We start from the raw sequence: 26,657 nt of genomic DNA, 5'->3' as shown, positions 1-26,657 counted from the left end.
CGCCGTCGTTGTCATCATGATGCAACCAGGCTCCGGCGTGGCTCCGTTGGCAATGGTCCAGCAGCAGCAGCCGCCCCCCGCCGCCCAGCCCTACATGATGATGCCGCCGCCGCTACCCACCGTGCAGCCTCCTCCGGCGATGTGGGCCCCTCAGTCACACGTGGCCCCACCTCCACCTTAGGTCTAGCCCGCCAGTGCGGACGTGGTCCGCACTCTCTGGGTCGGCGACTTGCAGTACTGGATGGAAGAGACTTATCTTTTCAATATCTTCACCAGCATCGGCGAGGTTTGATTCTTCTTCTTCTTTTGCTTCAATTTCGTTCAAACTGAAAATTTTACAAGTATCATGGATAATTTTCAAATTTTGATTTTCAGATGCACTTTTCTGTGTTTTGATTTTAGTGATGATGATGAGTGTTCTGAATTGGTTTGTTTGTGAATTTTCTGAAAGAATTGAGGTGCCTCTATGGCTTGGTTAGGTGTAATAGGTAGAAAATTATGTGTACAAAAGAATAGTAGCTTGGTCTGCTTAATTTAGTTGCTATGATCATTTGCTAGTGGAGCTGCTTGTGTTTGTTTTTGAATTTCGGTTGAGCCGCTGACCTGCCAACTTTCGGTTGAGCTCAAGTCTGCCTTATGATCTCGATCAAAGGTTGTGTTATGTGCTTGCTTGTATTGTAATTTTGAAAGCAGTAAAGCAATAGTTTTAAGAAAGAACCCCCACCTGACTTGTTTGTGATGTCTACATTCGGTTTATTGGAGGATGTGGTCGTTCTTTGATGCTTGAAATTAGTGATACATAGAGAGGTGGTGAGAGGGGAGAACGCTTTCTGAACTTTTATCTGTGAATAATTTTACGCAACTAACTTTTATCAATTTGCTACAGACATGAGGGGAAAAAAGAGATCAAAAACGGAAGCAAAAAATGAACCTTTTGACTATGAAGAACAAGGCAACTTGGTATGTCTTTGATTTGGTTTGTTTTTTATACATTTTCATGGTTTGTCAATTGAACATGCAATACAGTAGCTGGTACGTGTGGTGGGGTTGGGGTTGGGGGGATGTCTGGTGGTATGTTAATTTTTCAGCTGTCTATGAGAAAGTATGAATGTAACTGGTAATGTACCTATTAAGTAGCTGGTATGTAGCTATTAAGAAACTTTCTCTGGTATGTACATATTGAGCTGTGAAATTGTCTAATTAGTTAGTTCAGTTGTGCCCTTTGGGTCTTACTGGTTAGTTTTGCTTTGGGTGTTGGGTTTATTTTATGTTTGTTGTTTAAGAATAGCTGTATCTTTTCTTCTGTTGAACTGTGTTGCTGTATTTAATATTACATTCAGACTGTTATTTTGCACGTATGTAACTACTCATGTAACTGTCAATGGGTACTTACATTTGTAGATACATATGTAGTTGCATTCGTCTCTACACATGTATGATGTTGTGTCTTTTCCTGCATTCTGTGTATGTAAATACATGTAACTGGTTATGTAGCATTTATGTAACTACCAAGGTAACTATTAATATGTATTTACATAGATAGTTAGATAGGTAGCTTAATGTAGTTACATAAGTAGCTACATAGGGTTTTCTTAATTGCCTTTATCAGTGTAACTAGTTAGGGTTATGAAACTATCTATTTAATTAGTTATGATTGTCTTTCCACAGGTAGCTGGGAGTCATTCCTATCATAGGTTTGGATGAAGAGGAGAGTGATATTGAGATCACACCGACGAAGGAAAAGGAGATTAGGATAAAGGTGACGAAGGGTATTTGATTGTTCTCCAATACTTGATTAGAGTATTATCTTTGCCTTTGAGTTCTGTTAGCTTGATTGGAGAATAGTTTTCCAATTTGATTTTCTATCCGAGTACAATCAATTGATACCATCATTTACCTAAATGTTGGGTTGTTTTGTGTTACTATGAATTTCTATTAAAAGACTTGACTGGTGTCCTTTATTCTTGTCCTCCTCCTTCAACGAAAACCGATACTAGTACAAGCTCAATGTATAACCAGAGAAAGTTTGAACATTTGAGTGTTGAGTTTTCTTTCTAATACTCCCCTAGTTACATTGCCAGTTAGATGTTACTTAGCCAATTAAATTTCCAAACCATCTCTATTGTTGCGGTGCAGCAGCACGTTGCAAAAAATTAGTTTCATAACCAGTTACTTGGGTAGTTACATAGCCGGTTACATGTAACTATCCATGTAACTATCTATGTAACTATCCATCTATGCAACTATCCATGTAACTGTAACTGTGCATGTAACTATCCATGTAACTGTGTATGTAACTATCCATGTAACTATAGTTTGATAGTTTGCTAGGTAGTTACATACATGTTACACTTGTGTAACGACATTAACCTGCCTATGTAACTATCCACGTATGTAACTATTCATGTAACTATGTATCTATATAACTATCCATGTAACTATTCATCTATGTAAGTATGCATGTAACTATCAATCTATATAACTATCCATGTAATTATGCATCGATGTAACTACAGTTTGATAGTTACATGGGTAGTCACATACATGCTACATTTGTGTAACGACATTAACATGCCTATGTAACTATCAATGTAACTATGCATGTAACTATCCCTCTATGTAACTATGCGTGTAACTATTCATATAACTATCCATCTATGTTACATAATAATTATCTATGTAACTATGTGTGTAACTATCCATGTAACTATTTATGTAACTATCCATGTAACTAATAATTATCTATGTAACTATGTATGTAACTATCCATGTAACTGTTCATGTAATTATCCATGTAACTATCCATCTATGTAACTATGCATGTAACTATCTATGTAACTATCCATGTAACTATCCATCTATATACAGATTGCTAGTTACGTGGGTAGTTACATGGATTTTAATAGATTTATGTTTTAATACGCAGCGGGACGCTACCGTTGCGGTGCAGCGGCACACTGCAATTATTATTATGTAAATGACTTGTGTACCTACATTAAGCTACTTATCTAACTGTCAATGTAACTATCCATCTATGTAACTACAGATGTAACTATACATGTAACTATCTATGTAACTACCGACTGATAGTTACATGTGTAGCTTCATACATTCTACATAACAAGCTACACTTTTTTTTTTTTCTCACATAGAACATAGAATATGGCAAAGCAAAGCAATCTATATTAATTGTAAATCATCAAATTAAGAATACCGAGGAAAACAATTTAGTGCCAACACAACTCTTAGAACTCTGGCTTTCCTCATTCATCGTTTAATCCAAAATTCATTACAAAATAGAGCAGAAAGGGAAAGGGAACCATTATTGTCACCATGCTTCAGTGCACTTTACATTGATTTCAGTATGACTTTATCACTACATTCCCTTAATACAATCGGCATAAGTATAAAACATTATGAAGTTGTTTGGGTGTTGAAAATGAAGAACCCAAAAACAGAAACATCAAGCTTAATAAATAGAGATATGTTCCACACAAATAATCTTTCATTTAGCTATTCAACAAAACCTCCAACTCTCTACATCTCCTTAAACCCTTTAACTCCAACACTTGCATAAACTGGTGGTTCTCTGCCCAAAATAAACCTGTCAAGCTTGTCATTGATATCAATTGCAAAAGTTTCAGCTATAGGCGTCATGGCATCACTAGCAGTTTTCTCACTGAGTTCAAGTGCTCCAGCAATAATGGTTGTCTCATCATGTGTCAATTCTCCACCTTTCCCAGCCTAGAAAAGATATCACAAATCATTATAGAGCAGCTGTTATAGCATAAAAATAAATTAAAAACCCATAAAAATAATAAAAATTCCAAATGAAAGAGGTTGAGAGAGCAAAGGAGATAAAGGTTGGATTGAAAAAGAAATGGTATGAGAGCTATTAGACACACCTCATTGCCATGAAAATCTACAAGTGTTTTTAACTCCGCTCTGCGAAACAGAGCTACATGTCCGTGGCCAAGAAGATAGATCAATAACTGGAAAGCACATAGAACATATAGTAGTCAGAGAAAATATTTGAATATCAAGCAATTAAGTTTCCCTCCTACCACTGGAGTATAAATGCGAAGAAAGATTATTTATAACCATGTCACACCTTGCTAATTGGATATGCAATAGGAAAGCAGACCCACAGAAGAACACGGACAAATGGAGTCACTGCTGCACCTATGGCCAAACCATATCGGGTACAGATAGATTGTGGTATAATCTGCTCAAAGAGGTAAGCAGAATTTAGTGACACACCATAAAATCACACACTCTCATACACCATGTTGGTAGACTTTTCTCCTTCCTTTTCCAGTTTTCTGCGGAATGACCTTCCCTCCTTCCGACGGCTATAACTTTCTCTACAAAATAGCTATCAACGAAATTAGTAACTCGACGACACGCTTCTGAAATCTTTATCCTTCTGCTTCTGAGATTGTCGTTAGTCGTTTGGTCTTTGCATCGAATCATTTGAACAAAGTCGGCAAATAATTCCAAATCAAAATGATCAATTAACTTAGTCCAGAATAGAAAATGATCATAGTCCTCACAATTACTAAGGACACCCATCTTGCTCTACTTAGATTCTCCATAGGCATCACCTATCCATTTCTTGTTGTCAGCTACACTTTGCCATCTCTATAACAATCATACTTCAAAGCTTTACTCCTTCATAATCTGTAAACTAACAATGTCAGCAACTACATGAAACTTCCGCCACCCAAAACAGTAACTTCACAGTGGTCACCCATTGCCGGAATCCCAACTGCTTCCAATTCTCCAATTCATCTAATTCCAACATATATAACAATCACAAACATGCTTTGAGATTCATAACTACTGGAAATCACTAAACTAAGATTGAAACACCACCATTTACCACCACTGCCAACACCAAACACAGTAAACCCAAACAAACCTGCAACTCAGCTCTCTACCTCCAATTCTACAATTTCTATAATTCCAGACAACATAATAATTATCAATCCAACTCCAGCATACAAATTCAAAACCAGAAAACAATAGAAACACCTCCACCACCGTCGTGCACAGCAGCACACACGACGGTCCTCCTCTGCCAAAACCCAACTTCTTCAACACCCAACCAATCTCAATTCCAATTATAGAAACATGTAAGCTCATCGAATAGACCAACTTAAATACCTATGTTGAAATAGAAGCTCGCCAAAATCTGTCAAACTCTCGCCGGAAAATCCCAGAACTTCTTCTCTTCGATTCTCCCTCCTCCGAGCTTCTCTTAAAAAAAATAAGGTCATAGAGACGTTCTCCAGATTGAAGCGAAGCTACCACCACCATTCATGTCCGCCGTTGTGGCCAGATTTGTAAACTCGCCGGCGAACCCAGAAAACAATTCTCTCCTCCGATTCTCTTTCAGCATCGCTCTTCCATGAAATCTGATACAACAGAGATGTCAGGGACGACGAGAGGAAGACGTGGACACCAGCCTTGCGCTGGGAGGCGGCCGGACGACGGAGGAGCAATTCGCAGCTCCACCCCGCTGCAAAACGTCGACGTCTCGACGAGGTCGGTCTGGACTGTGTATTTTTGGGAGTGAGAGAAATGATTATAGTTAATGTGTTTTTATTTTTGTTAGTGGCATAACATGTAATTTTTTAAAAATTTATGCGTAATGGTTTAAAGAATTTAAATGTGTGTATTATTTTATCATCAAAGAACATTTGTTAATATTTTTATCATTTATTACTTCTAAATGTACCATTTTATCATTGGCCCTTTTCGTTTTCCAATTTCTTTTTATTAAAGCATATATATATATATATATATATATATATATATACAGAAACGTTCCAAAGCGGACGTCCGCACTCGGCTTAAAGTGCGGACGTTCCGTTTGCCACCGTACGACGTCAGCGAGGGCGCGCCTCCACCCCAGCGGACTCCAGCAGCGTCCCCGACCACTTTCCCTCGCCGGCGAGTCCGCCGAACTCTAGTTTTCCGATGAAATTGATTTTGTTTGAAGTTTTGGGTGATCTCGCCGAAAAACTGGAATTCAGCAGACTCGCCGGGGAGGGAAAATGATCGGGAACTGTAATACCCCGAAAATTTGATATTAGTTTCTAATATTATTTGAGATTTTTTGAGTTAGAAGTTACTGTGTTTTGAGGTTCGAAGGAAGGCTGGAAGTGTTTGAGCGTTTAATTTCGTGAAAATGCTTTATTTTTTGAAGGGTTAGGAGTCGACTTTCTAATCTGTTGGGTTTCTCGAGAAACTTCCTGCACGGAAGTTGTAGAGCACGACGATACGAGTTCGTAGACATATGGCACGCGTAAAACGGACTTCGTATGAGAAAGTTATGGTCAGCAGAAATTCGTGGCTTTACGGGAATTTTGGGTTAAATAGGAAAGTTTTCTTGTGAGTCCTCATATGTTTAAAAAACCCAAATCCTTCCCCTCTCCTTCTCTCTCCCTGGCCCCCAAGAGAGTCCAAAGTCTCCAGCCGACCCGACTCGGACTCGGTCGACCCGACCCAATTTTTCCGGTCAACTCCAGTGGACTCAGACAGCGGCACCGGTCAGATTCTCTTTCTCTCCTCGGCGCAATCTTCCCTGTGTTGGTGGGTGAGGACTACTCGAGCTGAGCTGTGCAAGCCGAGCGCCACAATGAGGGCTGGCGACTCGGTTTGCAACCCGATCAGATTCTCACTTCCGGCGGCGGCGACGAGGCTTGAAACCGGTCAGGATAGGAAGTGTTGGGCGCCCTAGTTCGACTCATGGTGGTCTTGAAGCTTGACTCACGACATTGAGTTACGGTGGGTGGATTCTGACTTTCCGGCCAATTTTCCGGCGTGCTCCGACCGATTTGGCGGTTACTCTAGGTATGAAAATTGCTCCCCTTGCCTTGTTGTTCATGTTGGGTATAGTGGGTGTGTTTTTGTTGCAGGGTTGTAAGGTGGTGTGTGGGGCCCACTCACTGCCGTCGGTGGTGGCGCGTCCGGCAGGGGTTTGGGAGGTCTATAGTTCTTGTTAGGTGGTGCTCATCGATGTGAGCACGTGAATATGTAGATTGTAGGTTTTAGAGTTGCTTGAGCATGTTAGGGTTTTGTGAAGTTCTTAGGGGGCGTGTGGGGCCCACACGCCGCTGCCTGTGGCGGCGCGTCTGAAAGTGTTAGTGTTGTTGGTTGTCATGTTGAGCTTATGAAAACAAGTGTAGTAGTCGTATTTGATAGTTACTAAGGTTAACGTTTTTGTTATTAGGGTGACTTGTGGAGTTTGGTTTGAGCTATACGCTTGTGTTTATGTATGTGAAGACGCAGCGGGAGTTAAGGTGAGTAAAATCTCACCAAGTTTCCTTTTGGGACCCAAATTATTATGGTTTTATGATAATGATTATTTTGTTGATGATAATGATAATTGATTATTATGATGAGGATGATAATGATTATTTTGATGATGATGATGAGGATGATTATTTTGATGAGGGAAAATTGTCCAAACAGTGTCTCACCTTTTACGGAAGCTAAACTTTGGTATCTCAACTTTGAAAAACTTCAGAACGGTATCTCACGTTTTTAACCCGACCTAAGATTCATGTCTGGAACCGTTAGCTCCGTTAAAATAACTACTAAGTGAAGGTTACTTTTGTCTTTTCATATCTAAATATATTGCTTCTATTTTTCCTATTTTTGTATTTTTCTGCTTTTACTTTTACTCTTTCTTCTTCTTCTTTCTTCACTCTCGATTTCTCTTTCCTCTCTCCAAAACTAGAAAGATTCTCACTCACAGCAAACCTCACCCCATCTTCTTTTCAATGGCGCCCAATCACCACCACCTTCTCTCTTCCTTCTCCTCATCACTGATTCACTGCCGCCCTCCTCCTCCTCCTTAATCCTTCCACCGCTGACCCTTCCACCTCACTCCCAACCTCCTCACCACAACCACCGCTGCCATCACCCTCACCTCCACCTCCTTCATCGTCGTTGCCTCCACCTCCTTCATAGTCACCACCTCCACCTCCACCACCACCTCTATCACATTCGCCACCCTCCACCTCTTTCACCATCACTACCGCCGCCGCCACCTTTTTATCCATCGCCGCTAAGAGCAAGTCCATCTGTGGGAAAAAAATCCAACCTAGGTTAGATCCACATAGGCAAAGAAACCCAGCCTAAGTTTTTTTGCTTCCACCCATAAATGAGTTATCTCCCCAATCCAACCCAGGCTAGATTTTTGGGGAGATATCTAACCCAGGTGAGAGGAGAACACCAGCCCAGGCGACTTGCTCCACATTAGCTGAACCCACTACGTGGAGGATGCCAAGGGGCTGCCGGGATGGTTGCGAGGTTGATCCAAGGCCGGAGAAGGCCTGGTGCACTTGCTGCCGCGGTCGCGCAAGGCAAGGCGTGCAGAGCGACTGGGCGTGTGGAGGAGGCTGGAGTTACGTTGCTTGCTGCTGTGCGTGCGGAACGGCTGGGCCTGTGGAGGAGACTGGGGTGCTCGCCGTCGGAGGAGGCTGGGGTGCGTGCGGAGCTACTGTTCGTCGTCAGCCTAGAGAAAAATTCTAGGTGCCCGGAGAAGAAACGGCAGCCCAGTTATAGAAAAAATTATGGTTTTTTTTTTTTTATAATAATAGAAAACAAAAAGTAAAGGTTACATTGGTCATTTCTAGACCAAAACATAACTGCCGTTAGTCTTTTTAACGGAGATAACGACTCTAGACATGAATCTTAGGTCGGGTTAAGAACATGAGATACTGTTATGAAGTTTTTCAAAGTTGAGAAACCAAAGTTTAGCTTCTGTAAAAAGGTGAGACACTGTTTGGACAATTTTTCTTTTTGATGATGATGACAATGATTATTTTTGATGATGATGTTAATGATTATTTTGATTATGATAATTATAAAAAAATTATGTTTTTTGTTTGTTTTAAAATATATGAGCTTGATCGCCAACGGCTCATAGGTAAGAGAAAACAAGTTTTCTTATTTAAATGATATTTTAAGGTTCTAGTGACCATAATATTTTTGGTTCTATTGATGTGTTTTTTGGTGCCTTAGTGGTGATTGTGTGTCTTAGTTGTGAATGTGTGTCTTGGTGGTAATTGTGGGTCTTAGTTGTGAATGTGTGCCTTGGTGGTAATTGTGAGTCTTAGTTTTGTAATGGTGCCTTGGTGGTGATTGTGTGCATTCGTTGTGGAATGGTGCCTTAGTGGTGATTGTGTGCATTAGATTAGGAGTCTTCGTGGTGGACCGGAAACCAAGCCTTGGCCAGGTAATTGGTTACGGTCAGTATAGAGCTCTAGTCTGTCTATCGGTACTTCATGGGGGATGACTATGTGTTGACGAACCCATGAGTACGTGTTTGTTTGGTTACTTATGGGGGATGACTAAGTGTTGACGAACTCATAAGTAAGAGTAGAGAAATGATTGTGTGATGTTCTTATATGTTGTCATTTAAATTCCTTGCTTCTAGTATCTCCTGAACTATGCTTATCCGCAGGAGATTCTTTAATCTTATTTGAGTGATTTTGAATTGTTGTGTGTTTTCTTAATTATTTTTTTTGAATTCTCTTACTTTTAAGCGATTCCTGAACTAAATTGCTAATGTAGGAATTCCCAGTTTTATCTTATTTGATGTGAATTGGTTGAGTTATTATTTTGGGATTTACTCATACGAGCTTGTAAAGCTTACCGGGTTTGTTGTTTACAACCCGGTGCACCAATCCATGGTGTAGTGGTTGATTTTGCAGGTCAGGATTAACAGAGTTGAGGCTGCGACAATTAGGCTTTAATCCTTTTGTTTACTTCTATAATATTGTGAGTATAGAGGGAGGTTTGCATTGCTCGATTTATTTTTCTTAAGTTGTAAAACTTTGTTGTTGTAAAGATTCTTTTTATTTTTGTTATCATGCCTTGAATTTTGGAATTTTTATTTATCTAAAATTCGGGGTGTGACAGGAACGCTGCTGGAGTTTGCTGGGGTGGAGGAGCGCCCTCACCGGCGCCATACGATGGCGAACGGAGGGATGTCCGCACCAGAACGAGCCTGTATATATATATATATATATATATAGATATAGCTCATAAGAGCTAAAATAATGATCAAATATCGATCATGTGACATAAAATTTTGTATTATCATACATGTTGAACGCATATACTTGCAAGGTGGATAAATATTTTTACAAAAGAAAAAAATATATATATATATTGATTATAGAAAATATATATCTATAAAAGTAATTTATTATGAGGTATAAAGATAGAGATCAAATTATTCAAAATAAAAACAAACAGAGAAAAAATAACACGTACAAAAGAGAAAAACAAAAGTTAAAAAGATATATAGAATAGTTCATGATAAAACATTTTCTTGTATGAAAAAAATAATAAAAAAACGAAGGTAGGGATAATGGATGTTCAAAAACAAAAATGTAAAAAAAAAAAAAACAAACAATGAATGAGAGGTCTATTGAGTGAATAAGAGGTAAAGTAAGTAATTAATTGAAATATGTATCAATAAATAACTAAGGTTACGTTAGGAATTTGAAATGAGGTCTTGTGAGAAAATGCTTATATTGAAAAGTAAAAAGGAGGTGTAGAGAAAATGAGAGGTATATTGAGCAAATTTGGAGGTCCCAACAGCCGCACTCATAAATAAATCAGCGCCTCTTGTCTTCGCCGACACCATGAAACTAAAGTTGGCCGCTAGATGTTGATGCGCATATGATCCTTTTTGGTGAACCTAGGGTTAGAAGTCCATTAAACGTTAAACTTTCAGGCCATCTCCAGTAGGAGAGGGTTATATTCGGGCCAGGGCTATAATTTAGCCCTCAAAAATATTATTTTTTATTTATAGACTACTAAACGATCTTCAGTAAGAGATGGCTAAATTTTAGCCCAATCAAATATTTTATAATTTCACATTATATTTTCGAACTTATAATTTTATTTTATTATGACATTATTTAGATTTGGACCAAGATAAATATTTGAGGGAAAAAAAATATATGATTTAATGAACAACTAGTCGTTGTTATTAAACAACCATAATTGTAGTCATATGAGCATTGGAAAAGTTTTCCGTTAGAGAAAAATGGATACATGGGCATGACCAATTAAATGCTGCCATTTGTCAATTTTGAGTCAATTTCAGCTAAACCACATGCATTATTCTAATTTTTTATTCTGATGACAGACCACTCTTTGGTTTTGACTGGGCTAACCAAAACTCTTTGGTTTGGACTGGGCTAGCCAAAAGGCTAAGTTTGACATTTTTCATGGCCCTTTGGCCCTTTTATGGCTATTTGGTCCTTTTATTTTATGGCCCTTTAACTCTCTTGTAATTTATTATTGGAGACTATATTAAGGCTAAAATATAAAAATTAGCCAGTTAGACTCTCTTGTTGAAGATAGCCTCAAGTCCCAAATAAGTGCAGCATATGACACTGGACATTGTAGCTGACGAACCAAAAAGAAGGATAATGCAGAAATTGTAATAGACAATTGGTCAATCACGGCAATCTAGATAGTAAGTATACTTTTTAAAATTCTACAAATTGTTCAAGTGAACGTACGTAGTTTGATTCATGGTGAATTTGACCCCAAAAAAAAAAATTAAGAAAAAGGAAAAACATGCTGAAATATAGAGCAGTAAAGAAGCACTAGAAGCTGCCCCTGTATACTGCACATGTAGTATTGCAAATGAAATTCAACAACAAATTTTTTAAACCATCGAGTCTCTTCTCAAGTCTCAGTCTCAGGTACGAAATATTCCACAACGTCGACTGGTAAAATGATCCACTTAACCACTAGAGGCCGCCTCGCCATGAAAGAGTCACCAATTAGTAAGCACCACGTGGAAGAAAAATCATGCAAATGTTGATAATTTCCTTTAGTCGTCTCTTGAGTCTTGACTCTTGACCACCAAAACCCAGAATATGAAAATACGACTGGTAAAGCCGACATTTGAATAAGCATTTGCCTTCGGTCATTTAAAAATAGATATAATACTTTACTGTATATATGAGACATTCACTACGTTGCTTACTCTCATTGTGTATTTCTTTGAAACCTCAACACCACCGCTACGCTAGAGCCGCATTCTCTTACCACAAGTTCCACTTTCTTCCACGCACCTCCATTTTCTCTCCATTAATATACTACTGGTCTCTGTTAATACCTTATCATACAGATTTCAATGGAGGAAGTTGATATACCAACATACTTCATCTGTCCCATATCGCTTCAGATCATGAAAGACCCCGTAACGGTGGAGACCGGCATCACCTACGACCGAGAAAGCATCGAGCAGTGGTTCTTGACAACCAATGACATGTCGTGTCCAGTGACCAAGCAGCCCTTACCAACAGACAACAGCAATGACTCCATGACGCCAAATCACACCCTACGCCGGCTCATCCAGCAGTGGTGCACTATTAACGCCATAAACGGAGTGGACCGAATTCCGACGCCGAAGTTTCCACTGAACAGGATCTACGCCGTTAAGCTGGTCAAGGATCTTGGGGTGCCTCATTTGCAGCAAGCCGCCTTGAAGAAAATGGAAGCGCTTGCATCGGAGAATGAGAGAAACAGGAGATCGATGGCTGAAGCAGGTGTAGGAAAGGCTTTGATTTTGTTCATTGTGACATGTTTCCAGGAAGGAAAAACCAACGGTCTTTTAGAAGCTTTGAGAGTTCTTCATCACGTTTGGAGTGTAGATGAGGAAACTAAGGTTGCTGTAATAGGAAACAACGACTTTCTGGAATCTTTGACATGGGTTCTAGGGTTGAATCATGATAATGGTCATAACCATATGCTGCTCCTGAAAATCGAAGCGATACTCGTATTGAAAATGACGATACCAGTCGTCAATACAGCGCAGCTCGAGCGGTTAAAGCTGGAATTCTTCATGAATATCTCAACGCTACTGTCGGAAAAGAAAATCTCACAGAAAGCTGTCAAATCTGCATTACATGTGCTGGTAGAAGCATGCCCATGGGGAAGAAACAGAATGAAAATAGTCGAATCCGGTGCAATCTTCCAGCTCATCGAACTAGAATTACTCAAACCCGAGAAGCACGTTACCGAGCTGATCTTTAATTTGTTGGCGAATTTATGTTGCTGTGCTGATGGGAGAGCTCAGTTCCTAAAGCATGATGGCAGCATAGCAATGGTGTCTAAGAGAATCCTTAGGGTTTCGCATGCTACAGATGATCTGGGCGTTCAAATACTTTCATCAATCTCGAAGTTCTCGGCGACACATGGAGTTGTTCTAGAGATGCTGTTGGTAGGAGCTGTGTCAAAGCTTTGCATGGTAATGCAAGCAGATTGTCCAGCCTATTTGAAGAAAAAGGTTAGAGGGATCTTACGTTTGCATTCTAATGTGTGGAACAATTCACCTTGTATTGCCGTATATCTTTTAACAAGACCTAGGTAACAGTAACACTGGCATGCAAGAACCAGAATACAATTGAGATTATTTTTCAGTCCTATATGTGTATATTATATATTCATAAATTTTGTCGAAAATTATTGTTATCATCTCTTACATAGTTTGGCCAAATTTTAACTAAAAAGTCACTAGTATTGCGAAAGATGCTCCCGATCTATCTTACTCGATCCTTGATTAATTTTTTGAAGTGTATGTTTAACTTTTTATCAATTTAGTAGCTGCATGCTAACATCAAATGTAACACCCCAAACTGCACTTTCTCAGTTTAGGCACGTCACAGTGCCGCGAATCTCTAAAACAGAAAACCAAGAGAAACGCTATGTAGTTCAGTCAAGGAAACATTTAAGAAAAACACAACAGAAGCGTGAAAATATTTTGAGGTGTAAATCTTTATTTCTTGAAAGTATTTTTATCCACCAAAACCTGATATAAAGAATGGTTAAAATTAATGAACTCAAAGAAATACAATTTCCTACTAAGAGTATCATAAATTAAAGAAACTCACAATAGGATTGGACTCTTTCATTCGCATAAAACTTGATATAAAATGACCAATAATTAACAAACTTATGAAATAAAATTACGAGTCAAACAGAACAAGACCAACAAAAATAGAATTTAGTACATGAAACTCCAGTATAAAAATAAAGGGAACATCATGGAAACCAAATTACCAATCATAAATATGCACACCCAACTCCTCGCCACTATTCCGTCTCAGTGCACAGTACCCGCATCCACAAACTGTTGAAGGGGTGAGCTTTCGTCCTCATTGCTCAAGAAAAATACCCATGACTAGGTTTGAAACATAAAGTGGAGCTCCAGTATGAAAACATGTTTAAAACCAATTTTATAATGAACGACAAACTTTAGAAAATAATTTCAATATCAAATAAATGTGGCGCCATAAACTGTACCAAATGGCCGGTCCTCTTTATGGACCTACTACCCAACTTACCTCATCATATGTGTACAACATGTAAGTGTAGTGAGAGTGTCCACTTATATGCCCTATAGCATAGAAGTAGTGCCACTCCACAAGGGATGTAAGACACTCTTCCGTCCATAAAGGCCCATCCAGAGGTTTAGGGTATCGAAGCCCAATGAAGTCACTATTCCCCTTTCACTCTCAAGGCATCAATAACTCATATTAACGGTTACCAATTTTTAATCATGCAATCTCAAATATGTATTAACAGTTTATAAAATAAATATCATTAATTAAGAGAGTTCCGGGTCCCCTACCTGGAAGCCGAGACTTTCCTTGCAAACTCCAAAAATCACGAGCCTTCCGCTCCTCGAGTAACTGGAGTCCTTAATGTCTGACATGTAATTGTCAATAACTAATTAATCAAACAAGTATAAGCAATAACGACGAATAATCGTCGAATCAACCTTTATTGTTTTGACCAAGATTGACTAAGTTTGACCCACGGTTGACCAATCATTGTTATTAATCATTTTGACTAATTTCCCAACTACAACTTATTTGGTTCCAATTCCGAACCTTAACTTGAAACCGGAATATCATTTGATTCTAAACCTAACATATTGAACTCATTTGCTTTACAAATATATCACATAGTAATCCTACATAGATTTACTATGGACACCCGTGTACTTAGGCTTTTCTCAATATGTGCTTAATTTCAATCATAATGTCAAAACCAGTAGTTCAGCTTCACTCACCGCCATGACAACTACCCACTCACTTGTCAAGCAAAAGCCATAAACAATTTTCCCTTAACGTACTAGCCAACAAGGTTTTAATCAACTTGATTTTCCTCAATAGTGACCACTCACAATACTTGGTCACTAAAATCAGAACTTTTAGTGACTACCATAATTTGGACACTGATTGTTTGAGGATTTAGTGACCACAAAGCTGATCACTAAAGCGGTCAAATGTAGTTACTGAAAGGCATTACTTAGTCACTAAACCTCAGTTACATACATATATTAGTGACCATGTCAACAGGCCACAAAAACATTGGTCAGTGAAAAAAAAATATAAATATGCATATAAAAGCCTTTCTATAGCCTTTAATTGTTGGTCTCCCATACTCTTGAACAATACCTAATTTACAATGAATACTGACAAGATTGTGAATCACAAAAATATAATCTAGAACAATAAAAAATGAATCAATATGTACAGAACTCCTTAACTATTTGAGCAATAGCGAACATTAACTATTATGGAACTCTAGGGAATAATGCAAGGTCTATAAACATTGCTGATAAGTACCAATCCGACACCTGACTTTCTCCCTGTGCATGATTCTCCATAATCTTTAGCTTATTCCATGCCGTTATGTAAAGAACAGTATATTGCTTTGCTTGAGTATACACCAATAAGAAATGCTAGAGATGTCCCTGAGAAAAAAAGTAAAAAAGCATCCACTTTCATAGAAGTTAATTCTGAGCAAAAACAACTGCTAATGATGAAGAGATGACTCAAAAGTTCTTCAAAATCTAAAAGATTTAGTAGTGAATCTGAATTTTAATCAAGTTTAGCTAGTCCCCCAGGATAAGAATAATGTGCATTACAACATCTCTAATTTGTGGGTCTATGAGTTTTACGTTGCAAGGTTGCATTCTGAAATAAAAATTCAAATGCCATATATTAGAAAGTAGACTTAGGAGTTAGGACATACATCATGTATGGAAGAGTCATGGTTTTCAGTAGAGAGAGCTAGGTAACTATAAGCAAGCTCATGATAGAATTTATGACCTTTTGATATCTATGGCTAGCAAAGAAGCACTGAAATTCACTTCAAGTCTTCCACCAGGACATCTAGTATTTAATAGGTATTTACATGAAAATGTAAAATCAGGCAGTCATCTCTAGCAATGTGAAAAGATATTAAGACAACATACCCCATCGAGGCACCGGTTACTGCTATTTTGAAAAAGAAGCAAGCTTGAGCTCTTCCTCTTTCAAACCGATGACGTCGTTGCCGTTTCTGTCACCTTTTCCAAATCCATTCCAGGAACTACAAAAGAAATAAGCATAAATATAATGATGATATTGACTCCTTTAAACAGTACAATCCAATTTAGACTAACAAAGATGATGAACAAACAATTAGAACAAGATTTGAGATACCTACAAATCAGCAATAATGGAATCCATAACCTTGACTCAGGTCACCAATAATTCCACACTCGAAAAGAAAAGAAGATCACTAAAGCTACATTGGAATTGAAAAAGAATGTACTCAACCTTAAATTAAATGCCAATGGGTGCTGGGAATTGTGGAGAAAGTTACATTGCAACTGAATTTAAGTAGAAGAGCAGGGCAACCAGATCTTTGGATCTGCCATGAACCAAAACTAACTCAAACCCCATACAAGAAACTCATTCTCGAATCAGCGCTCCAAATGTCTAAATGGTGCCAAACATTGAATATGGCAAAATTATACACAAAATAAGCATACCTGCTGGAGCCTGGAGTCACTACTTCCTGAACTCATCTGCATTTCAAACCCAACTAATAAGATTGAGAATGATAACTTTTAACACTATGAACAACCATAAGAATTTTCCTAACTAGCCTCTGGTTCATGTATCAAGCCGTCGCTTTGACAGTTCGACATAAACATAAAATGGATCGATATGTGGGAGCCAGATTCCCCAATGGATGAACAAACTATAACTAAATAACCTAAGCAATGCATAATGATCCAAATCTATAGAATGACTATAGTTCATATCACTACTGGAAAAAAACACTTAGGAGACGAAATTATTTCGTCTTCTAAGTGACAAATTTCGTTTCTTAAGTACTTAGGAGACGGAACGTCCGTCGGCTAAGATCTGTCGCCTAAGTGTGGTGAGATAGACACTTAGGTGACAGAACCTAAAATTCTGTCGCCTAAGTGGTTCTTAAGAGACGGAATACTTTCTTCTTCTAAGCACTTCGGCGACGGATTTTATTTTACAATTAAAAAAAAATTATCCACTTAGGAGACGGAATAGTTGAATTTCGTCGCTAAAGGTGAAAAAAAAAAAACAAAACGCCAATTAGTGATCCCAGTAGAAGTTTACTGCCCCCTAGTAAACTTCTACTGAGGGTCAGCAAAATTCAATACAATATATTCCTTTCAATTTCATGCCAATTATTCACAACAGATACTCATTCTTATCCTAATAAACAAATTCATTACCTCCTAGTAAACCCAGTGGAAGTTTACTGCCCTCTAGTAAACTTCTACTAGGGGTCAATAAACTTCAATACAATATCTTTCTTTCAATTTCATGCCAATTATACACAACAGATAACCATTCTTACCTTAATAAACAAATTCATTACTCTCTAGTAAACACAGTGGAAGTTTACTGCCCCCTAGTAAACTTCTACTGGGGGTCAGTAAACTTCAATACAGTATCTTCCATTCAATTTCATGCCAATTATACATAACAGATACCCATTCTTACGCTAATAAACAAATTCATTGCTCCCTAGTAACCCTAGTGGAAGTTTATTGACCCCCAGTAGACTTCTACTAGGGGTCAGTAAACTTCAATACAATATCTCTCTTTCAATTCATGCCAACAATCTACCCCAAATATACCACCATCACCACCACCACCACTGTACCAAATAATCACTATGCCACCACCATCATATCAATCACATCCTAACCAAAATTAAACTCAAAATCAAAATCAAATTAAACAAAAACATATAAATCTATCACCAAAGCTAATTAAACCAGAAAAATTGAAGAACTTACCTTTCTTACCCCTTTGAAATTTCGAGGGACGTTGGTGGGTCGGCGAGAAGGCTTGGTAGAGAGAGAAAGGTGGCAGCAGCAGCGTCTTGACGGTGGTGGGGACGGGTGAGTCGGATGAGAGAGAAAGGTGACCCAGATCTGAGACTTGGTGCAAGAGAAAGGGATGAGGAGCTTGTTGGCGGCGAGGATGGGTGAGTCGGGTCGGGTCGAGAGGGGGAGGTTGTTGGCCCCGAGGAGGGTGCGGAGGTGGCCAGGTGATGTTGAAGAGGGTCTTAACAGCATTGAGAGTGGTGGCGTTTGTGGAGACGAAGTTGGAGGTGGCGTTGGTGGGGGTGGTACAGTTGAAGGTGGCGGTGGAGGAAGGAGCGGTGAGAATGGAGAGAGAGGCCGGCATAAGAGTGATGGTCTAGAGAGAGAGAGAGCGATGGAGCTCTAGGAAAAGATGGGTTTCCTTCTATTGATAAGGTTGGTGAGTGTGTGATTTAAAAGAATTGATATGTTTTGAAAAATTTTGGTTTGAATTTTCATCAAATTTTACGCGGGAAGATGGGCGCTCAAATTTTTAGAACTTAAGCGACGGAATGTTCTATTTCCGTCGTCTAAGTGATTCATAACATTCCGTCTCCTAAGTAAACATTTCTGTCTCCTAAGTTCTACTTAGGCTACGGAATGTAATTCCGTCTCCTAAGTGATTCATATAATTTTTTAATTTTTATTTTTTCAAAATGCCGTCGTCTAAGTAAAAATATTCTGTCTCCTAAGTAGTTCATTCCGTCGCCTAAGTCGTTCTTAGGAGACGAAATAAAAATATTTCGTCTCCTAAGAACAACTTAGGAGACGGAAACTGTTTCATCGCTTAAGTAGAAAATTCCGTCGCTTAAGTACCACTTAGGAGACAGAATTTTTTAATTTCGTCGCCTAAGTGCTATTTTCCAGTAGTGTGTATATATTTGGATTCAATGAATTAGCACCACAACCCGATGTTGAATGAACCCACACAGATAATAATCAACACAAAAGAGCACCTTTATGAATCAATGAAGCACCCAAAAATAGGGACGGAAGCACAGCAAGGGTTGTATGGGCTACAGCCTAACCGAAAATTGGGCCAAAAAAACCCCTAGGTGTATATATATATATATATATGTATATATATATATATATATATCACAGCCCAGCCCAGCCCAATGAAAAAAAAAAAGTAATGTCTTATTTACCTGGGTACATAACCAAAATGGAGGATTGAACTTTTGGCAAACTCCCTCGTCAGTTCCTCTAACTTCAATTCGTATTTGGGTGATTGGGATTTAGGAGAAAGTGAAACTTCAAAGTCCAACTCTACAACTACAAGGTATGAACGATTGCATTTGTTCTATTGAAATTGAAAGTAATTAGTTCTGGACTTCTATTTTTGATCAATGACGAAGTCGATTTAGGATTCAAGAATCAAGACCTCAATGTCTTCAAAGCTTTGTGACAAGACCCGCCCTAAAAAAACACAGGAAAACAGGCAAGTCTTGCGGGGTCCACTCTAAAAGAGATTATACCAAAATTTCAGCATAACCTCCTCTAGAAATGGACAATCCAACCTGCGAGAAAAACCAAGAACACTTCAACTAAATCAATCAACCACATCTCCTGCAGCCCTTCGCTCCCCACAACAAAATCCAAGTCATAACAGCACTTAAACAATTCAAACCAAATATTCAACTGCAATACTTAAACACGAACATCAACCAAAGTTAAACTCCCTACTTGGGTCATAATCCTTAAAAATAACTCCAACTTAATTTACATATCCTGATGGTCATCAGAGCACTACAAGAAGGAAATATAATACTACACATAGGTTAACAGGTAACCTACGATCAGCAAGGTGCACCGAGAAAACTATGCCTCAACTCTTAGTGAAACCGAACAGGAGCTCTGCAATCTGGGCATTTGAAAACAAAGGGCCCAGGGAAAAGCATTTAAAACGTTAGCGTGAGTGGACGAAAAATAAACTAATTAATAAGTATCCAGGAACAAAATAATACTAAATCAAAATTTTATATGCTTTTCCATTTATACGGAAATTAAGAATTCTCATGCATGCAAATATTATAATCTCATCAAAATTCACACTAGCCCCACTAGTCATAAAGCAATAAGAAAAATAAACGGATTCCTTATATAAGAAACTTCCAAAATAATGGACTAGCCCCGCTAGTCTAATTAACAAGTCAAATAAAATATCCTATATGGCCATATAAGTGAGTCTCCCAGACTCGGTTGCCTCCCAGGCATAGTACTCCCATACTCCCTGTACCTTCACGTCGAGTTGACGGATAGGGCACAGGGCTTGCGTGAAGCCGCCGGTAACATCACATCACCACTAGGGTGGAAAAGGCTTACGTGACCCCACTTGAAACGTGGGAGTCATATCACCTTGAAAGGTGGAACGACATACTAGCATTGACATCATATACTCCAACAAATATGGCATAAGAAAGGAAAATATAATTTCATGTGAGTTTCCCCGAAACTCATCTTTAAAACATAAGTACGATTCCGAACCGTGCTCGGAAAATTCCAAGAGAAAAGAAATAAATTAAATTTAATAACGTGTCCCACACGTTAAAATGCTCAAAGTAATAATTAAGCCAAATAATCCACATATTTCAAATCTCTAATCATGCATACATATTCCATTAAAAACAAAGTGTCCACTCACAATATAGATGGGTAAGCCTGACGTCAGTCAGAGCCCTCCTCACGTGGTGTCTCCTCTCGTCCTGTACAAAACTAGATTTAAGGTCCGAGGCAAAAATACAAGAATATCAAATTTAACAAAATAGGGCAATGCCATCCTCCCTCATTCTACACTCTCCAAAAACTAAGGAGAACTCCAACCCTTTTTACTAATCTTCTCAAATTTTTCCTCAACGTTTTAACACATAATTATAATTATAGAAATTCCTATGGATGACACTTACCTTTCCTCCTCCACCAAAATCAACTTAAAAATTTTCTAAATCTTAAACAACATTCACCAATATTTTTCAATACTTCCTACAACTAAATTCTCATCCATAGAGCAATCCAAACTATCCCAATTTCCAAGCACTTATCACCAAAAATCATTATACACTATAACAACATTATCCCCTTCTAGAAAAACAACCAAAACTCTTTAAAACCACCACCATAACCGGCAGCAACTACCGGCAGTGGCGGTCAACCGCCACCACCATATCAACCTCAACCAAAATTAACAAGATACATATCAATCTCTTCCTCTCAGCAAGCACAGCAACAATTATGACTAACACAAACTCTAGAAATCAAAGACTTGGCCGGAAATTACCTCCAAGCTCAAGAACACCAAAAATGCCGATTTGCCCTATACTGCAAATCGTTCTACCTCTTTTGGGTGGTTGAAGGGCCAATCAAAGAGCTACAAAACCCCCCAAAGATACCTTGAATCGGTGGGCGAAGAAGGGAGTTCCGGAAAGGGCAACCACGCGGCAGCAGCGGCGTCACCGCGCCTTAACGCCAGCGAGTGAGGACTGGTCACAACCCTAGGCTGGACGAGCGGCGTCCCAACTGTCAAACGCGACCCGTGCGGCGGCCAAGCCTGGTCGACGGCGGCGAACGGTCAGGGAGAGGTCGGATGGGTCGGGGTCGGGGTCGGGGTTGGGGAGAGAGAAAAGTGGTGGCTGGTGAGTTTTTGTTTTCTTATCCTAACTAAATGGTAGGTTTTTGCTTAAATACCCAAGCCCAAAAATGGAAATTGTTATTATTTTAGCTACCCTTCATTTACGAACTCTTATTCGGGTAACTAAAAATCTACGAACCCGACTAAACCATCTCTAACAAAATAATATAATAAATTTCCGAATTGATTAGCTACCATTAAATCGGAAATCACAATATAAAAATATTTACTAGGTTCGGGATGTATCACTTTGGACCTTTGGTTGATTGCCTCTATTACAGCCTTCCAAGTGAGCAGTTCTTGTAAGTTTTCACTCGTTGAATCTTTAATCTTGTTTAATTGAAATGATATGTGGAACATGGCTTGATTTAATATAATGTTGGTTATCAATTTTTATATATATATAGGTATTGATAATGACTGATCATCGAAAGCCCAAGCGATATAAAAGTCTTTTCTCATGATTTCAAAAAACTGATACTCCTCCAAGTGGTAGTGAGAGTGGGAGTGTGAGTGAGAATAGACGTGGGACTGAAAATTCTGTGAATGATGTCCCCAGGGATGTCCCTTTAGTTTCTTCTATATCTATACCACTAGAAGAGTGTCGTAGTGAAAGAATTGAGGTAGGAGGGTTTGATATTACATCTCTTGAGCGTGATCCAGGATTACGACGTCCAATATGTCAGTACCCTTTGAATGACCAGGAGAATGTTAGAAGAGATTATGTGGTCTTAGGACCATGTCAACCTCAGTTAAGCAGTTACCCATCTTCTAATGATACAGGCCAAGGTTGAAAATTTAATCATAAGTGGTTTAAAGATTGGCCTTGGCTTGCGTATTCTGTACAGATGGACAAAGCATATTGCTTCCCTTGCTTCTTATTTGATAGATATCCATCCCACCATCCAACATTCACTGAGTATGGGTTTCAAGGTTGGAAGAATATTATGTCAAAGCAATCTGGCATTTTTTAAACACATGGGAGGTATAAATTCACCACATATTCTGCCATGCACAAGTGGGAGCCACTAAGAAGCCCAACTAAGCATATTGAGAGAGTCATTAGCACACATTCATCCCAAGAAGCAGCAAATCACCGACTTCAGCTTAATGCTACTATAGAAGATGTAAGGTTGTTAGCCAAACAAGGATGTGCTTTTAGAGGGAATGATGAGTCGGCAGATTCAACTAATCGTGGAAACTTCGATGTAGTTTTGAGTTCATTTGGAATAATGAATCTAGAAGTTCAAAGGGTGTTTGATAATGCTCTTGGAAATGCCAAGTATACTTCTCCATTAATACAGAAACAAATTGCAAATATATTGGGCAACAAAGTTAGAGAGAAGATTCGAGATGATTCAACTAATCAGAGTCAACACAAGACAAATCAACCTATAAATCATAGGAAAGAATGCAGACTTTCTTGATTCAACTAACCACCGAAACAAATCGGACACAGAAGATGTGTTGACAAATCTTGGATCAACTAGAATATCTGCTACAAAAAACCCACACTCCATATCTAGAGTTGACAAATCATATGATGTAAAATCCTCAGGATAAAACTTCAAAGCAAGATTGCAAACATCTTCTGATCTGAATTCAACAAAATTATCACGAGGATCCAATGTAGCACTAAGAACAAGGAGCTCCAATGAATCATCTGGAAATCTATTATCCAACTCTGCCAACTGGAAGTCTATTACAGCATTAAGTATGTTGACCCGATAATAATGCTCATTTGTAATATTCTGTTCACAAGCTCTAACACCTTTCTATTAAGGTAATGACATATCAGGCATAATAATATCATTCTCACAACAAAATGATGCAACCCTTGTAATCAAAGCATCCCAACCATTCTCTCTCAACTCTTGAAGTCTTCTTTTTGCTAATTTTAGGAAGTTTAGAGCATTCAAAATATGTATGGCTTTTTTTTGCAATGATTGACAAAGAAAATCAGTTATCTTCATGACAGATTGCATCAAAAGCAAGCAAAAGACAAAATTAAAACGCTTCATGGCCTTACCCACATTCTATGCTTCTGCTTGTATCTTTTTTGGTCCATTTGCAGCCAGTTCTGCAAGAGTTGTTCGGGTAGCTCCAAATAGATTAATCAAACTTGTTATAGAGCGAAAATGTGAACCCCAACGAGTTGCCCCTACTCGTTCCAAAGTGCAAGCCTGATTAGCCCCTGTACATGTCTGAAGTTTGCCAGCAGCCATTAATTCTGCAATCTCTTCTTCTCTGGTAGCTTTCAAAGCTGAATGTCTCTTTGCAGAAGAATCTACAAAATTCACAACAAAGCTCAATGTAACAAAGCTAATTGCAAGCGATGAGCAAAGCAATGCACATAATATGCATACGGATACTCTTCACGAAACAAAGCTTGTAAACCATTAAATTCACCCCGCATGTTACTAGCACCATCATATCCTTGACCACACATATTTTCTATTTGAAGATCATTGTGAGTAAAGACTTTAGATATCTCAGAATAGAAAGTCTGAGAACAAGTGTCTGCAACACTAAGAATTTTGAAAAACCTTTCTCTAATAAACCCATGACAATCAACAAATCGAAGTATGATAGCCATTTGCTCCTTACTAGATGCATCAACCGCTTCATCAACCAAGATACAAAATTTGGCTGATCCAACTTCATCTCGAATCTTCTCTCTAACTTTGTTGCCTAATATATTTGCAATTTGTTTCTGTATTAATGGAGAAGTATACTTGGCATTTCCAGGAGCATTATCAAACACCCTTTGAACTTCTAGATTCATTCTTCCAAATGAACTCAAAACTGCATCGAAGTTTCCACGATTAATTGAATCTGCCGACTCATCATTCCCTCTAAAAGCACATCCTTGTTTGGCTAACAACCTTACACCTTCTATAGTAGCAATAAGCCGAAGTCGGTGATTTGCTGCTTCTTGAGATGAATGTGTGCTAATGACTCTCTCAATATGCTTAGTTGGGTTTCTTAGTGTCTCCCACTTGTGCATGGTAGCATTATGTGGTGAATTTATACCTCCCATGTGTTTAAGAATGCCAGGTTGCTTTGACATAATATTCTTTCAACCTTGAAACCCATACTCAGTGAATGCTGGATGGTGAGATGGATATCTATCAAATAAGAAGCAAGGGAAGCAATATGCTTTGTCCATCTGTACAGAATACTCAAGCCAAGGCCAATCTTTAAACCACTTGGGATTAAATTTTCAACCTTGGCATGTATCATTAGAAGATGGGTAACTGCTTAACTGAGGTTGACATAGTCCTAAGACCACATAAGCTCTTCTAACATTCTCCTGGTCATTCTAAGGGTACTGACATATTGGACGTCGTAATCCTGGATCACGCTCAAGAGATGTAATATCAAACCCTCCTACCTCAATTCTTTCACTACGACACTCTTCTAGTGGTATAGATATAGAAGAAACTAAAGGGACATCCCTGGGGACATCATTCACAGAATTTTCAGTCCCACGTCTATTCTCACTCACACTCCCACTCTCACTACCACTTGGAGGAGTATCAGTTTTTTGAAATCATGAGAAAAGACTTTTATATCGCTTGGGCTTTCAATGATCAGTCATTATCAATACCTATATATATATATAAAAATTGATAAGCAACATTATTAAAAATCAAGCCATGTTCTCACATATCACTTCAATTAAACAAGATCAAAGATTCAATGAGTGAAAACGTACAAGAAATACTCACTTGGGAGGCTGTAATAGAGACAATCAACCAAAGGTCCAAAGCTTTGAAGACATTGAGGTCTTGATTCTTGAATCCTAAATCGAATTCATCATTGATCAAAAACAGAAGTGAAGAACTAATTACTTTCAATTTCAATAGAACAAATGGAATCGTTCATACCTTGTAGTTGTAGAGTTGGACTTTGAAGTTTCACTTTCTCCTAAATCCCAATCACCCAAATACGAATTGAAGTTAGAGGAACTGATGAGGGAGTCTGCCAAAAGTTCAATCCTCCATTTTGGTTATGTACCCAGATAAATAAGACATTACTTTTTTTTTTTCTTATTGGGCTGGGCTGGGCTGTGATATATATATATATATATATACCTACGGGTTTTTTTGGCCCAATTTTCGGTTGGGCTGTAGCCCATACAACCCTTGCTGGCTTCCGTCCCTGGACTCTACCAGTTTCTACAGCCACAACAGACAGAGCTTTTTCATCTATGAACATCATAAAAAGTAGACTTCAAAATAAGATGGAAGATGATTTTCTTGATGTTTTGATGGTTCTCTACATTGAAAGAGAGTTTGCTGATAATGTTGATAATGATTTTGTGATTTAGGAGTTTGAAGTTAGTGGAACCCGGAGTAAAACCCGGCGGGTACGATTTAGATAGTTATAGTTTATTGGTTGTTATTGTAATACCCCGAAAATTTGATATTAGTTTCTAATATTATTTGGGAGTTTTCGAGTTAGAAGTTAGTGTGTTTTGAGGTTCGAAGGAAGAGCAGAAGTGTTCAGATGCATAATTACCCGAAACGGTTTTTATTTTCTTTAAAGGTCATAGAGTTGACTTTTTATTCGTTAGGTTTTTCGAGAAACTTCCTTCACGAAAGTTGTAGAGCATGGCGATACAAGTTCGTAGACATGCGGCACGCATAAAACGGATGTCGTATGAGAAAGTTATGGTCAGAGGAAGTTAGGCTCCGTTGTGGAAAAAGTATAAATAGAAAAAGTTGTGGGTTTTATTTTAGAAAACCCTAATTTTCAGAAAACCCCAACTCTCTCTCTCTCTCT

At 38.5% G+C, this 26,657-nt stretch overlaps 2 protein-coding genes and 1 non-coding gene across 3 annotated transcripts; 1 reads left to right on the top strand and 2 right to left on the bottom strand.

The window, feature by feature from the left end:
- Positions 1 to 3,370: 3,370 nt before the first annotated feature.
- On the bottom strand, positions 3,371 to 5,576 carry LOC101307857. The gene is made up of 3 exons (XR_184082.1): positions 4,112 to 5,576; positions 3,906 to 3,992; positions 3,371 to 3,744 (listed from the first exon to the last, which is right to left on the bottom strand). It is a non-coding gene; the product is annotated as an uncharacterized LOC101307857 (transcript).
- Positions 5,577 to 8,311: 2,735 nt separating this feature from the next.
- LOC101296463 (E3 ubiquitin-protein ligase PUB23-like) lies at positions 8,312 to 13,417 on the top strand. The gene is made up of 2 exons (XM_004293059.1): positions 8,312 to 8,497; positions 12,173 to 13,417. The coding sequence occupies exons 1-2, from the start codon at positions 8,312 to 8,314 to the stop codon at positions 13,415 to 13,417; spliced, it is 1,431 nt and encodes a 476-aa protein (XP_004293107.1).
- Positions 13,418 to 16,334: 2,917 nt separating this feature from the next.
- Positions 16,335 to 24,876, bottom strand: LOC101296180. The gene is made up of 4 exons (XM_004293058.1): positions 24,267 to 24,876; positions 24,035 to 24,156; positions 23,307 to 23,644; positions 16,335 to 16,428 (listed from the first exon to the last, which is right to left on the bottom strand). The coding sequence occupies exons 1-4, from the start codon at positions 24,874 to 24,876 to the stop codon at positions 16,335 to 16,337; spliced, it is 1,164 nt and encodes a 387-aa protein (XP_004293106.1).
- Positions 24,877 to 26,657: the final 1,781 nt, after the last annotated feature.

This window comes from Fragaria vesca, linkage group LG2 (genome assembly GCF_000184155.1).
Source record: "Fragaria vesca subsp. vesca linkage group LG2, FraVesHawaii_1.0, whole genome shotgun sequence".
Taxonomy (NCBI): domain Eukaryota; kingdom Viridiplantae; phylum Streptophyta; class Magnoliopsida; order Rosales; family Rosaceae; genus Fragaria; species Fragaria vesca.
Note: the sequence above shows the minus strand (reverse complement) of the source record. Positions and strands in the feature narration are given on the sequence as shown.

Excerpts from the sequence above, each read along its gene's own strand:
- LOC101296463 (XM_004293059.1), top strand. The coding sequence starts at position 8,312 with ATGGTTGCGAGGTTGATCCAAGGCCGGAGAAGGCCTGGTGCACTTGCT. Across the intron at positions 8,498-12,172 it reads CGCCGTCGGAGGAGGCTGGG|ATTTCAATGGAGGAAGTTGA; the intron begins GTGCGTGCGGAG and ends CTTATCATACAG.
- LOC101296180 (XM_004293058.1), bottom strand. The coding sequence starts at position 24,876 with ATGCACAAGTGGGAGACACTAAGAAACCCAACTAAGCATATTGAGAGA. Across the intron at positions 23,645-24,034 it reads AGGCTTGCACTTTGGAACGA|AAAGGTGTTAGAGCTTGTGA; the intron begins GTAGGGGCAACT and ends TTACCTTAATAG. Across the intron at positions 16,429-23,306 it reads GTGTCCGATTTGTTTCGGTG|TTCCTGGAATGGATTTGGAA; the intron begins GTTAGTTGAATC and ends TTTCTTTTGTAG.